This window comes from Arachis ipaensis, chromosome B05, assembly GCF_000816755.2.
Source record: "Arachis ipaensis cultivar K30076 chromosome B05, Araip1.1, whole genome shotgun sequence".
NCBI classification, from domain to species: domain Eukaryota; kingdom Viridiplantae; phylum Streptophyta; class Magnoliopsida; order Fabales; family Fabaceae; genus Arachis; species Arachis ipaensis.
In genome coordinates, this window is record NC_029789.2 from 14,009,212 (window position 1) to 14,026,381 (window position 17,170).

General features: G+C 38.1%; 2 protein-coding genes and 1 pseudogene across 2 annotated transcripts; 1 reads left to right on the top strand and 2 right to left on the bottom strand.

Moving 5' to 3' along the window:
* LOC107640205 lies at positions 8,694 to 9,146 on the bottom strand. Its single transcript, XM_016343753.1, has one exon. It carries the CDS (start codon positions 9,144 to 9,146, stop codon positions 8,694 to 8,696), a length of 453 nt encoding a protein of 150 aa, XP_016199239.1.
* Positions 12,283 to 13,056, bottom strand: LOC107640206. Its single transcript, XM_016343754.1, has one exon. It carries the CDS (start codon positions 13,054 to 13,056, stop codon positions 12,283 to 12,285), a length of 774 nt encoding a protein of 257 aa, XP_016199240.1.
* LOC107640207 lies at positions 15,038 to 16,967 on the top strand (annotated as a pseudogene).

The following is a 17,170-nucleotide window of genomic DNA, read 5'->3' on the forward strand; positions in this document are numbered from 1 at the left end:
CAGTGATTAATTTAGTCACTAGTTTTTAATGCAAAGGTAATACCGTTGTTGTTTTGTATATCTAATGTTGATGGTTTTGGGTAATGGTGGTGGTAGTTACCTTTTTCGTTCTACTTGTAAATGCTTGCGGGCCAAGGCCACTACTCTCTCCTGGTTGGATAGCGCATAAAATATCCAAGTGCCCCCAAAATATCAATGTTTCCCGTGTCTATATTTAATAATTTATGTCTATTGAGTTTGAATGTCATCGCTCTTTCTTAATTTGTTTTTCATAATTAACACTCAAATTATGCATACATTTTCCTACATATCTAATTTACATTTTAGAAGAAGTCATATTTTAAAATTAAAATTAACTCTAATGATTTGACAAGTTGTCTAGTGAAGAAATTTAAATTAAAAACATGATATTTTATGATTGGAAGAGATTTGCATAATTTATCAAGGAGTGATGCTGACTTGGGCGAGAGGTTAAAGACCTGAACGCTGAAATGGAAAAGTCCACAAGGAATGAAAATGGTTTAAAGTAGGAGCAATTTCAAGTCATTATTTCGAAAGAAAAGAAGTACTAGTCAGAGGATTTTTGTGAGGTCACTGCATCCGTAACTGTAATTAGAGTATCAAATAGGCAATAGAATGATAGATGAAGGATGATAATCATCCTAGTGCGACACAAAATTGGCATGAAAATATAATATTTTTTTCTGGTGTCTGATGAAATATAATTTATTTATAGCTAAATTATAGAGTTTGAATAACCTGATTTTATTGAACTGATTTTAAGTAAAATTGAGTTTGTGTTAATATAATTTATATTCGACAATTTTATACTAAAACTAATTTTGGGGCAAATGACCCAAAAAGTGAAATGAAAATTAAATTTATATAAATTTTTTAAAACAAAAAATGTTATGTGCATGCTTTCATACATAAATTTATGTAAATCGAATTAGATTAATTCAATTTAGTTATTTTAGTAATAAATTAAATAAGTTTGGGTTGATTTAATAAAGTTTGAAATATACCTATAATAAATTGAATATATAGACTTTGAATTACATCCATGATTTTTGTTTACAGTAATTCGAATGGAGTGAATTTGAAGTGAATTCGAATTGGGTATTAGTAAATCGAAATAGGCTGTTTCGATTTACTTGGAACGATGATATTGGTAAATCGAAATAGAGTGCTTTGATTTATTGGATGTTTACCTACATAAAGAGTTCGAAGTTAAATGCTTCAAATTACATTTAACTTCATTTTAGAGAAAATTTTCACCCAAAAACACCTTGAGATTTAGACTACGAAAATAAAAGATGATCTAAATCATATCTATCAGTTAAACGGTGTCGTTCATATTGCTCGTTCTATCCATGAAGAGATTAGTTTCCAAAATTGAATATCTTTAAAATATAAATAATAGTTTGTGATGTTAAGTCGTTTAGAATTTTATTATGTGCGCAATTGAGATTTGTAATTTTGCAAGTGATTTAGTGTTGTTAGAATTTTAAAAGTATAATGTAAGGTAGAATAGTATTAAACCATGGTTAGTTATAGTAGTAGTTAATTAAATTAGAGATTTTTTGAGAATTTAGGATTTACTAATGTAGATTTCAAATGTTATATTAAATGGTCAATAGAAATTTGGCAAGGATTTAAATTAGTTTAATTTTTTAATATTAATTTAATTCCTAAACATTAGGTTAACGGACAGTAATTTAATTTATTTTGTTTTTATAGTTCGCGTATTGAATATTAGATTAATTATGTACTGTTAGAATTTAATTTAATTTGGTTTAATAGAACTTAATTAAATTATTTATCGTTAGGTTATTTATGTATAGGAATGCAACATAATTTATATTAATGTTTATTTATAGTAGAGTTGTCTGTTTTAGGGTATTATGAATCAAAGTTGGATATCATTTTGTTGAGAAGGGTCTGAATTTGTGATGGTTTTTTAGTGAATTGGTTTCTTAAATGTGACAGTTTTAAAAGAATTTTTTTTATCGTTATACAGCTACATCGATGTATCACTAGCATGAGGAGGCAGGATGGTATGCTGATGCATGAGCATCATGTTGTATTTTCTATACTTTTTCATATAAGAAATTAGTATTTAAAGCTTAATTTTGGAAGTGTTTTGGTGCTTAAGTCGTATATGACTTTGATCTTTTGATTTAATGAATGTTGTAGGAAAGGAAAAAAAGAAGAAGCAAAAAGCACAAAACAAACTCAAAAGAAGCAAGAAAAGTCATCAAGGAAGTGTCTATAGTGGCCAATAAAAGAGAGAAAAGTGAAGCGTGAAACAGAGAAGAAACAGGGGAAGGCAAGAGTAGAGAGCTGGCAATGCTAACGTTGCATGCCACGAGCGCCAGAGGAGAGCGTTATTGGCGCTAACGCTAGCCTTACAAACGCCATGCAATCACCAGTGTTAGCAACGCTAACGCTGGCCCAATAATGCTTGCGACCCTTGGCAACCTGACCATGTCCTCTTCAAAGGAGTATAACTTGAGTTACAAAGCTCCAAATGAGGTGATTCTAGTGGCATTGGAAAGTAGGAATCTAGAGATTTCCAAGCATATATGGCACTACATAGTGGACACTAAATCTGAGGGAGAAAACTTACCCCAAAAGTGCAAAGATGAACATAGCATCAACCTGTATTAAGGCCAGCTGACCTCTTCACCTTTCATGGAGTATAACTCGAGCTGTAAAGCTTCAATTGATGCGCTTCTAAAAGCATTGAAAAGTAGACATCTAGAACTTTCCAAAAATATATAATAGTATAGGGTAAAAATTAATTTTGGGCGTCATAAGCGGGCGTTTTCAACGCTAACGTCACCATGCCAGCGCCAGTTTGGGCGCTGGCAGCGCTAATGTCACCTTGCCAGCGCCAGTTTAGGTGTTGACAGCGCTAACGCTGCCCTCAAAAGTGCCTGCAACCCATGACAACATGACCTTGTCTTATTCAAACGAGCATAACCTGAGTTACAGAGGTTCAATTGATACGCTTTCAGTTTTGTTGGAAAGATGACATTCAGAGCTTTTCAACGATGTATAATAGTCTATAGCGGGCATGAAATTGTAGCACAAATAATAGGCATCTTTAAGCCCCAAAAACACTTAACAAAGCATCCATAGCGTTGTTAACGCTAACTTTGGGCCACCAATGGCAGTTTGGGCGTTGGCAGTGCTAGCGCTACTCCAATAACGCCAAGCACCCTTGGACCTCACCTTTGCTCAATTAAATTCACTGCAAGTCTACTTAAACTTCAAGCAAGTAAGCCCACAATTGTCAACCAATCAAGGCCACAAGAAGCATCTAGAATAGTTAATTTTCATTTCATTGTAATTTGCTTTCAATTTCATTTAAGTTTGTAATTTATGAGAGCCTATAAAAAAGGCCTTAGTTTCATAGAATTAGGCATTCGGCGGGAGAGGGGTCTTCGGACTCTCCCTTCACACACTCTTCTTCTCTTCCATCTCTTTCTTACATTGTAAATATTTAGTTATGAACCACTAACTCTTTTCATTGGGAAAGAGAGCTCTATTGTAATTTAATGGGTTGATTTATTTTCATTCTTCATCTTTAATTCTTCTTTTATTGTTGCATTGGAGAGAGTCTTTGTGCTTCATAGATCCAATTACTATCGAGAGAGGGATTGGATCTACTTGAATTTTATGATGAACTTGAGAAAGGAGTCATGAAATTTAGTTTGAGGCTCTTCTCTCATAATCCTCTTGATCAATATATTCTTAGTCCGGTATGTGACATGTAACCACTTTGAATTGAGATCTTGAGGGTTGTGTGGCCTTTGAATTAGAAATTGAACTTCATCTCTTCTCATGACCAATTAGATCAAGAGATTGGAAATTGATCAAATTAAGAGAAATCAAATCACCAAAAAATTGGGGTTTGGTTACTTATGATTTGCCAAGAGATCAATGATTGCATGATTAAAGAGGAGATGAGAATTGTTGATCCTGAGAGTGCAATATCCCTTGATCCCAATGCTTTCTTTTTATTTTTACTTCTAGTTATTTTATCGTTCCGTCATTTACTTTCTTACACTTTACTTTCTTGTAGTTTCTATTCCTTATAATTTAATTTCCAGCACTTTATTTTCTTGTACTTTACTTTTACGTCATTTACTTTTCTTACTCTTTATTGCTTTATTTTACTTTCTAGTCAATTACATTTCTTGTTGCTCATCACTCCAAATTGAACCGTCTAACTAGAATAATCAATTCACTATTGATTGCTCAATCCTTTAATCCTCGTGGGATCGATCTCACTTTGAGTGAGTTTTATTACTTGATACGTGATACAAGGATTTACACCGGTTCGGAATTTCACAAAATATTTACGTTGTTAGTATAGTCCAAACCGATAGTCAATCCTCAAATCAAATTAAATTTGGTTGTCACAAGTAACAAACCCCAATAAAAATTAACCGAAGTATTTAGACTCCGGGTCGTCTCACAGGGAATTGCAATGAAGTAGTCAATTATTGGCTATGAAGGGGTAAGGGGTTGGTTTTTTTATATTTTTGCAAGAAAATAAATGGCAAGAAAAATTAAATGACAAGAAAGTAAAATGACAAGAACTAATAAAATAAAGGAAAAGTACTCTTGGCTAGACATAGGTAATTGAGATCACTATCCTTGTCTACAAACCAAATATTGATAATTATGAGGGTCCAACCCATTAAGTCTACTTCCAAAAGCTTTAAGTACGTGATATCTACTCCTAAGCTTGAAGTAAGTCAAATAGGCTTGATCACATCAACCCATAAGTCCCAACCTATCTACTAATTAAATTAGTAGTGGGTTAGTGTCAATGAGTATCAAATTGATCACCAAGGATTCTCAAATCACCAATTCAATGAGACCCAATGACTCAAGGTCACTCAATTCCCTTAGCCTAGGCCAAGAGTCAAGAGAACTACTCAAAAACTAAAGAAAATATTTCATCAAACATCTAGAGTGCAATAAAAGTAAACATCATAAATGGCAAAAATCAATAAAGTCTACCGACTACCAATTGCAAGAAAAGTAAGAACACAACTCAAATCAACAATAAAAAGAACATCAAACATTAAATTTCATTAAATGTAAATCAAATCCTACATGAGTTCATCGTCATAAAAGAAACATAAAAGAGAATCAAGTAGTAGGAACAAGAAATCATAAAAGAAATAAGATGAGAACATGGAATTAAGCCTAGATCTAAGATGGAAATATCCTAAGAACCCTAATTCTAGAGAGAAGAGGGAGCTTCTCTCTCTAGAAACTAACCTACATGATGCCAAAACTACAAATAATTGCTCCCCCTTTGCTTGGACTTCAATTCTGCATGAAATACACTCAGAAACAAGTTGGATTTGGGCTTGGGCAGTTCAGAAATCGCCCCAGCGTTTTGCCTTTAAGTGGGTCACGTGCTGGCTTCGGCGAGTACGCGCCATGTGCGCGTGCTCGTCGATTGGCTATTTCTTCATACGTGCGGACGCGGCATGTACGCGTGCGCGTCTCTATGCAAAACCACTTCTGCGCGTGCGCGCCTTGTTCACGTGCGCGTCCTTATGTGAAATCACTTCGGCGCATGCGCGCCTTGTACGCGTGCGCGCCTATTGATGCATTCCCAATCTTTGTTTCTTCATGCATTCTCTATTTTGTATGATTTTCTCCTCATTTCTTCCATCCAATACTTGCCTTATGAACCTGAAATCACTTAACAAACACATCAAGGCATCGAATGAAATTAAAGTGAATCAAAATCACCAATTTAAGGGTCTAAAAAGCATGTTTTTACACTTAAGCACAATTCAAGAGAGAATTACAAAACCATGCTATTTCATTGAATAAATGTGGAAAAAAGTGATAAAATTTCCTAAAATAAGCACAAGATAAACCACGAAATCGGGGTTTATCAATATGACCCGGTATACTTGCCGGTAGTTATGCGGAATTAAAATTTTTTCGTATCATATGCCTCTAGAAGACAGAATCATATTGTACTTGCAGATGGCCAGATTAGCCCATCTTGCGAGGCTCAACGACCACTGGTTTAGGTTGGATAAGCCGCTAGTCAGTGCATTTGTCGAGTAGTGGCGGTCTGAGACTCATACCTTCCACATGCCTTTGGGGAGTGCAAGATTATGCTTCAGGATGTTGCGTACCATTTAGGCCTCCCCATCGACAGACAGTACGTCAGCGGTTGCCTGACGAAATGAACTTGGATGCAGGAGACATTCAGTTACCTTCCTCACGGAGCATACGAGAAGACAATCAGGAGGTATGCGAAGGCTTACATCATGATGCTATTATCCACCTAGATCTTTGGTGACAAGTCCAATACACGCATACATATCCGGTGGCTACCGTACGTAGCAAGATTAGAGGACATGGGTGGAGACAACTAGGACTTTGCCGCTTTGTCGTGGTTATACCAGTGCTTGTGTCGTGTGGCCAACAGGAATATGGTTAAGTTGGTCGGTCCTCTGCAACTCCTCCAGTCATGGATCTTTTGGCTCTTCCCGGGTTTCAGGCCCGATGGTTTTGAGGCCTTTCATTGGCCGTTGTCAATGAGGTACTCACCGTTTATGATTGTCATGTTTAGTAATATATATTACAGATTATTGTCGTTGTTAATAACAAGTTTTTTGTGTCAGGTAGTCCGGTTATCAGTCCACATCGAGCGAGAAGGAACCTAGAGTCGCGCATTGGAGGCTCAGGATAGATTTACTCCAGCCGAGAGACGTGAGTGTTTTAGCTTTCAAGCATTCATTGTTGGTGTTTCTTTAAACTACTTACTGGATGTAAATTGACTTGCAATGCTCTTCATTCTTTACCAATTCACGTAGATGCCATATAGCACACTAGCTATGGTTCAGATAGTTTATCTCAAGATCCTAGAGCCTCGACATATGGCACTATGGAGGGCTGCCACGACATTGATCTATTTTGCTGTAATAGAGTGGCATCAGATGGATAGGGTGCTACCACATCTTGGTGGAGTACAGCATCGCCTACAACCTGCACTCGACATTGATTTTCTAATGTTGAAAGATGGTAGAGGCGGAGACCGGTGGTTTCCGACCACCCTACAGAGTTGTCATATACATTAGTCCAGGCGGACCGATCATGTGTTACGATTTGATGTGGTGAAAGACCCAGGACCATCAGAGGCTTACTTGGAGTAATGACATGAGCATGGGAGGAGATTCCTATCTCCGGTGTTCTTTCTCGAAGACCCCAAAGCAGATCCAATCCCAGCCGAGGCGACGCAGAGAGTTCCCGATGAGATTCTTAGGATGGATCAGGTGCCAGACATTCCTAACAAATGTCAAGTGGAGCAGAGACGTCGTGTCAGTATATGAGCCAGTGATCATGAGTGGAGATGGCTTGATAATGTGATTGACATCGTCGACAAGGCGAAGGGCGCGGTCGAGGTAGAATGCAACATATTAGGAGAGGTGACGATGACGATGGCAATGGTATGGATGATGGTGGAGGTGATAGCGGGGGTGACCAGGATGAGGGTGGAGTTGGAGGTGCTAGTGTATGTGGTGGCCTTGGAGATGATGACGGTGGTGGTGATGGGGTTGTGGATGTGGTGGTGGGGGTGATAAAGNGGGGGGGGGGGGGGGGGGATAGGGGGGGGGGGGGTGGGGGTGGGGGTGGGGGTGAGGGTGGCTTTCAGTGTGGTAGTGGGTATTCAGCAATTATTCTGTTGATGTCCCTAGTAGTGATATAGCACTGCATGAGAGTCAGACATTTACGAGCCCGGGTGAGCTCCTTTCGAATTTGCTAGGTAGCGACGGCCTTGATAGTAAGTTCGGAGGATCTCGCATCTTGGAAGAGATTAGCGTTATTATCCAGGAGGATGGGACAGCCCGCCATAGAGTCCAGGTACCCGAACATCAGAGTCCCCTTGATGTGGACCTGAACGAGCCTCCGTCAGGTCCACTGGACGAGACATTTGCCTTGGGTGGTACTCCTCCCTCAGCAGTTTCAGGCTTGCAGCTGCATCCCCCGATCGTGTAGGTCCATCCACCCCATCCGGACCGACCGGAGACGAGGATGAGGTACCTCTCGCTCAGAGAGCACAGAGGATCAGGCGTCCACACCGCTGCTTCACAAGATCGCATCTATTCTGACTATTCGGATGACTGTTTAGTTATATGTTATTACGTTGTGTATCTCTTGTCATTGTGTTGAGTTCAGGATTATGTTATGCCAATATGTTATCATGTGTTTAGGTTACGACGCTATGTTTTTATGTTATCATGCTATGTTGTTATGTTATTAGGTTACCATGCTATGTTATTATCCTATCGTGCTATTTTATTGCATACTTCTTGGATGAGATTGAAAAATATAAGCAATAGAAGTTCTTTGTAGATAGCTGTTGAAATTTCACAGGAAAAAACAGTACATGTAACAATGTACTGAAAAAGAAAATACGTTAACATTAGCAAACACAAGACATCGGACAAGACATCAATAAAGAACCACACATACACATGAAATGAAACACAAAACGACACAAACATTGCTAGGCAATAATAAACCCAAATATAGTGGACAACCAAACAAGCAACATAATAAAGAAAATACCAAACTCCACTAGGTGCTCCAGATCCCTCGATGCCTCCTCCCTGTGGATAGCTCTGCCTAGTATGACCAGGCTATCTGCATAGCCCACACTGCTTTGGTCGATCTGGATTAACCTCGTCCATACTAGTGCGAATTCTAATGCTCCCCAGACGACCTTCAGATGCACGTCTCTTACTAGGATCCGGGATGATGGTAGGACCATCATAAGGCGGCCAGAAGCTTTCTGGGATGGGAGGATTAAATCTCATCTGGTAGACATTAAACACCGTGCTGAGGCGATATACCTTGTGAACATAAGTTGCCAAACTCAGGCGGGAATATACACAGCAAGCAACTACATGGTGACATGGGTAGTGAAGTGCCTGAAAGTATCCACAATCGCAAGTCCGATATCTCAACGAGACTTTGTAAGTACCAAGTGAAAAATTACCTGTTGGAGTCATCTCGGCCATATTAAACTCTGAATTATCCTTATCATACAGTGTCACTGTAAAATATCTCGATGCCTTCAGGTTTGTCTCCATTGCCTTCACACGTGACTGACTAAACTGCTGACCTATACCCAACTATACCTCAACCTTTCTTCCCTTGCAAACAAAGAGCTCTGCCAATCTCCCATAAGGACTTCACCAAAGAACAATTTGGAAGGTTCCTGACACCCATCATCATCGAGTTAACACACTCGAAAATATTTGTAGTCATATGGTCGAATCTACGACCTTCCCGATGCTAAGTCCACTTGTCATACTCTATCCTATTTGTCCAGTCATACATTGTTGGGTCTTCAGTCCGAAGGATGTCAAACCAATAATGAAACTCAACCTCAGTAGTCGGCTCTACGCATAAGCAACGTTGACTAGAAGCCTCCTGCCATCTTATCCCTTGAAACTCAATGCAAAATTCACTGCAACCAAGGTTGTCAAACTCGCGAGTCTAGGTAAACTCGTGGAGCTGACCTAGACTCGACTCGTAAACTCGACTCGTAGACTCGTACGAGTTTACCTGTTATACATTTTTTATAAAAAAATATATATATCATGTATAATATATATATTTACTCAGATATAGACATTCAAACTTAACAATTTCAACATCAAAACATATAAATTAACATAATACTACAATTGCAAGTTACAACAAGTACTCTAGATTACACATTTAAATCCTTCACAAGTATGTATCTAGTTCAACATAAAACACACAATCACACAATCAAAGCTTCATAAGACACAACCAAAACACAAAAGAAAACAATTTTTTTAAAGGGAACTTTAAGCACAATGATCTTATTGCTTCTACAACAACAATTTTGAATTCATCAGCAATATCAGACATGAAATTTGTAATATGCTTCATAAGACCTTCTACACTTGATTCATTTCCTGTCTTTAAAAGAGTGGTAATAGCAAGTGTAGCAATGCTTCTGTTCTGGTCAGAAATTAAACTTTCCATGTCGATGTTGCAGTTAGTTACAGCCATTGGATGTGTCATTGCAACCTGCAAAGTTCAAAGCAATACTCATTAGGAATCAATGCTTAGGAATAATTCTGAGGCCAATATTTGATTCAAAATAAGCAAAGGTTAAATAAGCAAATACATTTCATTATTCCTCCCTCAATCTACTTTAATTCACTATAGTTTATACCCTCATAATAATAATAACATGAATTCTAGGACATATTTTCATTCCATAGTCGACAAACAAACTACAATCTTCATTGGAATTTGTCCTTTAAGCTAAGAAAACAGAGCACTGAAGAAAAAATAACCAAGTAAAATTCAATAACAATATCAGATCTCATATACTTGTTGTTATAAAAATAAAATGAAGCAACATTAGTTTAATTTTTTTTCAACATATCAAATCTCATTAACCAATTCTGTGTAGGATTTAAACTAAACTAAAAAAATTTAAAAAGTTAACATCAGCAATTTAGAACCAACATTGCAGAATTGATACCAAGATTGTTAATATTTGAATTTGTTTAAAAAAATTACCTTGGAGAACAGGGCAGAATTGAAGTAGATCGGCAATGAAGAACAATGGCGACAAACAGGGGAGGTGAGGCAAACGCAGTGAAGCAGAACAGGGAGGAGTGCGACGGCCTACGATGGTAGAACAGGGGCGGTGAACCTTCACTGCGTGGTGGTGGGCTCTGCGACTCTGCGTGGCCTCTACGTGGTGGTAGGCTGGTGTCGACGAGGAAGTGAGGAACCTTCACTGCGTGGTGGTGGCTGGTGGGCTCTGGCTCTGTGACTCTGCATTGGATGAGAGATGAGGGATGAGGCGAGGCGACAGGCGAGGGATGAGGATCCGTCCGGCGTTCGGCCTCTGCGTGGCGGCGCAGACGACGGTGCCGGTAGATGGTGGCGATTCACCGACGTTGGAGAAGAAGAAGAGAGTGAGGGCGAGGCAGTGAGCAGTGATGGGCTGATGGCTTGGTGTTGGTGGAGTGTGAGGGTTTCGAAATTTGGGTTACACACTTACACTCTTACCGGGTCTGGGTGGGTTAGTGGTTAGCTGTAGGTTTTTTTTTGGGCCCAAAACGACGCCTTTTTGGCAAAAATGGGCACCGAATTCAAACTCGCTGACTCGCTAGTAAACTCGCGAGTTTGAGTGATTCTGTCCGAGTCTAGCCGAGTCTACCCAGAAACGAATTTGTGTCCGAGTTAACTCGCGAGTTTGACAACCATGACTGCAACATACCTAATAGAGAATGCTTGATAAGCATCAGGTGGATTCCATCCACCATCAGGTGCTTCTAATGCCACTTTGATCCCCTTGTGCCTATCAGAGATCACGAGAATGCCTAGATGAGGAGTCATGTGCTGTTGTAAGTGAGACAAAAAAAAAAAGACTCTAACTTTGCATTCTCGCCCTCCACTAGGGCAAAGGCAATAGGAACGATATTAGAATTCCCATCTTGAGCTATCGCAACCAGCAATGTTCCCCCATATTTGCTGTATAAGTGGGTCCCGACAATACTGACCAACGGCTTACAATACTTGAATGCTTCAATGCACAGTGAGAATGACAAAAAACGTCGGTGAAACAAAGATGACTCACCATCATCCTGGCCTCCAACTCGCACAAGACTCGTTCTCAGAACTGCAATACTATCTGGCATCGTTATCTTCACATCGAGCACCCATCTTGGTAGCTTATTGTAGGCCTCCTCCCAATCACTATATATCTGAGCGATGACCTTCTGCTTGGCCAACCACAACCTCTGGTACGTATAGGTCTAAACCCAAAATGTGCCTCTGTCGCATTCTGCAGTACCTTGATGGACACAGCCGCATCAGCTCTGATCATAGGAAAGATAAAAGCAGATATCACATGATAAGCAAACTTCTTGTGATAATTGGAAATGGAGGTAGCCAAACATGTATGAGGTCCATTATACCGTCTGACCTCCCAGATACTCATTTGACGCCGTAGCATGATCTGAATCAACCATCTGCAACTATTTTCGAACTTCTTATACTTGCCTTAGTACTTGTCATGGTCTGACTCCATCCCTTTGTACTCAATCCCCCGCCAGATGGTATAAGTCTTCACACATAAGACGACCTCCTCTTTATTATGAAACTGCTGTCCGACTTGGAGCACCCTTAGACCCGCATTTTCCTGTGAATATCTCACGCCAAAACCGGATTCTACATCCGGTAATCCCCCGGTCTCATCGCATCCAAGTCCAGAGTCAAAAAGTGTGGCGGGTACTGCTGAGTTCCCAAGCTCGACGCTCCACTAGCCCCAACGGGAATACTTCTCCCTAAATCATCATCGCTGTCATCAGCAATCGATGCGGGCTCCACATCATCCTCATCCCCTAGGACATCTTCCACCGCATCTGGTTTTCCAACTCCCCCAGAAATCAGAATCATAACAGGAGTATTCATATTAGTACCTAGTTTCGCGATCTCATCGTGGTATAGATCAGCTGCGAAAGACGGAAATGCCACCAAATCTCCCCCAGATGTAATTACAGACACAGATGAAGATACAATAACAGGGGTTGAACTGGAGGCTGCTACCGTTGGTAATGATGGATGATTCCTGCTCGATTCTCCTGAGCTAGAGACCACATCCACAAGCTTGGCCAATAATTCAGGGATTCTCACCTTCGGAAACTGACGACGACAGTGAAATAAAACTTGCAAATCCTCGTCACTGCCTATCACAAACGAGTTGTACTTCAACCTATCGCGGACAACAGAAATGGGAATTCGATAATATAACTTCTCAATTCGTTTCATCCCATGCGTTCCCAATTTCTGTGGTACGATGTTCTGAAAATTAACAAGGCTCATAAAAGGTCTGATAAAGACGCTCAACAAATCCTTATCAGTGAACTTTTTTTCCGATCGCGTTTTTCTCTTAATCATACCTTTATTGTGCACAAGAACTAGAAAACTATCTTCAGTAGCCATTGTCAATTTACCTTCAATTCAACACTTTATGTTATTACCCCATTTATATAGAACACGTATCCTAAGTAAATCGAATTAGCTTTTTTCAATTTACATTAACTAAAGGTAAATCGAAATAACTTGCTTTGATTTACTGCTGGGTTTGGTAAAACTTTTTCAAGAGGTGCTTGCCCTTTTAAAAAGCACAAACACTTCATTTTACGTTTGGTAAATTAAAAAGTCCAAGTGTTTGTGCTTGCGGCTTTTAGAAGTTAGGGGTGCTTTTAAAAGCACCTAAGCGGGAGCTTTTCAAAGTTGGCTTGTGCTTGTTAAATTTTATTTATTTTTTTGCACATATTTGCCATTATTATATTGCTATTGAAATCCTCAAATATTCCTAAATTCTCATCCTAACCTTCACAAATTCTAACACGGTCTTCATATATTTTTTATTTTTCAACCTAATCTTCACAAATTTTAACACAAATACATCTCTATCACATATTAGATATGAACTTCTAGCCATGGATTCCTTACTCCCACTTTTATGTGGGAGTACCGTTAACCTGTCAAAAAATATTTACAAATTGAACCCCGTTTTTTTATTTTTGAAAAAAACTAATATTAAAATTTTGCCTCTCTAGTTTTGCTTTTCACACTTTTTTCCCTTTTCTTGTAACCATAGTTTCAGAGATGAGAGATGTTCTGCTAGGGTTTTTTCAATAATGCTCGTGTTCTTCTCCCATCTCTGCAGCTACCATTGTCGCTATCGCTGCCTGCACTCAGCACTGCTACCACCGCTTCTACTGCCGCGACACCACACTTTTCGGTCCTCTGCATTGTTGTGCTTCGTCTCTGTCCATGTGAACTACTCAGGTTTCATTTTACTTTATTTTGTTTTAATGCTTTTTCTATGGCAATTCTTGTGAATTTGGAGGTTTTTCTGCTGTCTTCGCACCACAGTTTTTATTTTATTTTATCCCTCTGCCCTGCTTTTTTGCTTTTTTGAAAAGAAATTGGGTTAAGTCGCTAAAGCAATCTTAATTATGTAAGACATAAGTCCGAGAGATACATCGTGCAGAATTGGTCTTTCTTTATCAATTAGAAGTTAAATCTTGTTGTCTATAAGATTGTTAGATTTAATTGATTAATTTTTATTTTGTAATGTGTTTGCATAAAGAATTAATTGATGGAACATGTCCATGAGAATTGAAAATCTTAATCTCTTCTAGCAAAGAACTATCTTAATTAATTTTGGATTCTTTTCGTAGCATCTACTTTTAGTTATATACTATCAAATGTACTTCCTGTCATCCTAATGTAGTAGAGTTGTATTCAGTATTCAGTGTTAATAAGGTAGAAAACAGGCTTCATCAGTTGTGAGTAAGGAGAATAGGCACTTTTTATCCTCTGCATTCCTAATTCACTGTTTGTTATTTAAGTGAATTTGAAAGTTCTTGCTCTAGCAGGATCCAACAATAATATTTATAAAGTTATTTGCCAGAGTATGCCTTTTGAGAAGTGTGCAAATGTGTAATTTTGATTGGCAATAAATTTATTTATGAGTTTAATAGTTTTACTTGAATGTTGTTTTGATTTCAAAAGAATTGTATAGTAAACCAGTTTTCAATTAAAAGTTTCCCGTCCTTATATGTCGGTGATCATATTTTGCGTTTGTGAGAATCATGATAGTTTGCACTACCTTTGGCTATAGCTTTCCACATAGAATACGTACCACAACTAAAAGAAAGCTGTAAATTTGATGACATGTAACATGGTTCGATTAGATGTATCCATATATCTAGAATGTGCACATGATTGGCCCAACAGTTGCAAAGGGAACACCACTTAGAAGTGCCCGAAATATTTGGAATGGATTTGTGCGGGCAGCTTTTCATGAGTTCTTGCGACCACACTAAGCACGAGTTATTCAGGTACATTCATAGGTTACAATCCAAGGATCTCATTATGCTACAGCATGATTCCACTTGGATCTTGTACTATGAAGTTGAATGCAACAACTGAGACGATGCCAGTAACATGGCCTAGCTTCACTGATATTCACCCTTTTGCACCAACTGAACAGACTCAAGGTTATCAGGTAGCTAGTTTGATGTTTAAATGGTTCTTTTTAGACTCTTATAAAATATGGAAGAGAAGGGTTTTTTTAATTTTATTTTCTGTGTCTGAACAATAAAATTTGGTGTCTGAAAATGTTCAACAATTTGGATGACTTGCTGTGTATCATCACCGGGTTTGACTCCTTCTTTTTGCAACCAAATGCTGGAGCTGCAGGAGAGTATGCTGGGTTGATGGTTATTCGAGCATATCATTTATTATGATGACTTGGCTCATTTGAAATATGTCCGCTTAATTTTTATGGAAAATATTTGCTATTGGAAAGGATTTTTTTATCAATTTATGAGTTAATTTATGACTCTTCTGATTTACTTACATTCAAAACAGTATTTGACATTTTTATTTAACATTGTACTTGTTCATTTCATCCGATAGTTGATAACCTTCAGTTGTGCTATTGTCTCTTGCTGTATATTTATAAGAGATCAATTTTTTGTTTTTTAATGTTGCTCAAATAAATTCCTGCAATGGCTCTTAACTATTTTGGAAACTAAAAACTCAGGCAAGAGGAGACCACCACCACAATGTTTGCATTATACCTGCCTCTGCACATGGTACAAATCCTGCCAGTGCTGCCATGTGTGGCATGAAAATTGTTTCTGTGAGAACCGATGCCAAGGATAACATTAACATTGCAGAGTTGAGGAAGGCCGCAGAAACTCACAAGGACAACTTATCAGCACTTATGGTAAAATCCTTGAGGAAGTAGGTGTTGGGGCACTTCTTTCAAATTTTGGGATTACTGAAACATCAGCTTCTTTACTTGTAAATGTCATTATAACATTTTTTATGCTCCCTTGCATTGCTCTTTCCATGAAACTTATGGATATTTCAGGCAGGAGGTAAGTTTAACTACAATTTCAAAATTTATTATGTAGTTTAAATTTGCTTTAGCCTTTTTTTGTTGTTCAAGATATTCTTTCGTAAAGTGTATTATAAGTTATAATCATATCTTTCTATAGTCTTATTCGATAACACTTTTCTAAATTACAAAATACAAAGATACTGAGATTGTAGAGAGATAGTAAAAATTCGTATATACCGTATCCATATTTTGGATGGATATAAATTTCGTCTATCTTCTTCGATCAGTTTGTGTCTTTAGATTTCTGTATTTTTATTCAGAAACTGATCTCCAATTACATTCTTATATTCAATTTAAGGACAAATAATGCATCATTGTTCTAAATGAGAATAATTATTTGTGAAATGCAGGGCACTATTGCTCAACACAATCCCCATCTTGATAGTGTCTCTAACATTACTAGTACTAAGGGATTCATTTGCCATGAGTTCTATTGTGAATGAGCAGTAACAGCAACATGTGTCATTGTCTATAAGAGCATATTCTGCATGGAATTTGGAGTGATTCCCAACATTATTTGTGCACAGATTTTTTCAACAAGTGTGAGAGGAATATGCATCTCAATTTGTGCACTCACATTTTGGATCAGCACATTGATGGTCACATCTTCATTCCCATTCTTGCTGCATCAAATTGGAGTCACTAGTGTCTTTTCATTGTTTGTTTGTGATTGCATCATTTCATGGGTGTTTGTTTACATGAAAGCTCCTGAGACAAAGGACATGCCTTTAGAAGTCATCATCGAGTTCTTCGCCATTGGTGCTAAGCCTGGAGCTGATCTTCGCCATTTTGTTTATTTGGTAACTATCTCAGAACAAAGATAGAGAGACATTGGAAGACACAACACAACTATTTAGAGAAAAAAATAAACAAAATGTCTCTGTCTTTACTTAACCCAAAATGGATGGGACAATAAAAGAGTTTATAAAGACAAGTTTTCTATTTGTGTTTGAGATCATTGGCAAACAGAACATTCATAATATTATCATTATTGTGATCACAAAGAATTGAAGCAGCAGTAGATTGATATAGTTTTGAGTCTTTAGTTGATTTTGATTCCAATTCCTATTGAGAGTTTAAGATTTCATTGGTGAAATGGAAATATTAGAACCTTTTGCTGGTACGGATAAG

Excerpts from the sequence above, each read along its gene's own strand:
- LOC107640205 (XM_016343753.1), bottom strand. The coding sequence starts at position 9,146 with ATGGAGACAAACCTGAAGGCATCGAGATATTTTACAGTGACACTGTAT.
- LOC107640206 (XM_016343754.1), bottom strand. The coding sequence starts at position 13,056 with ATGGCTACTGAAGATAGTTTTCTAGTTCTTGTGCACAATAAAGGTATG.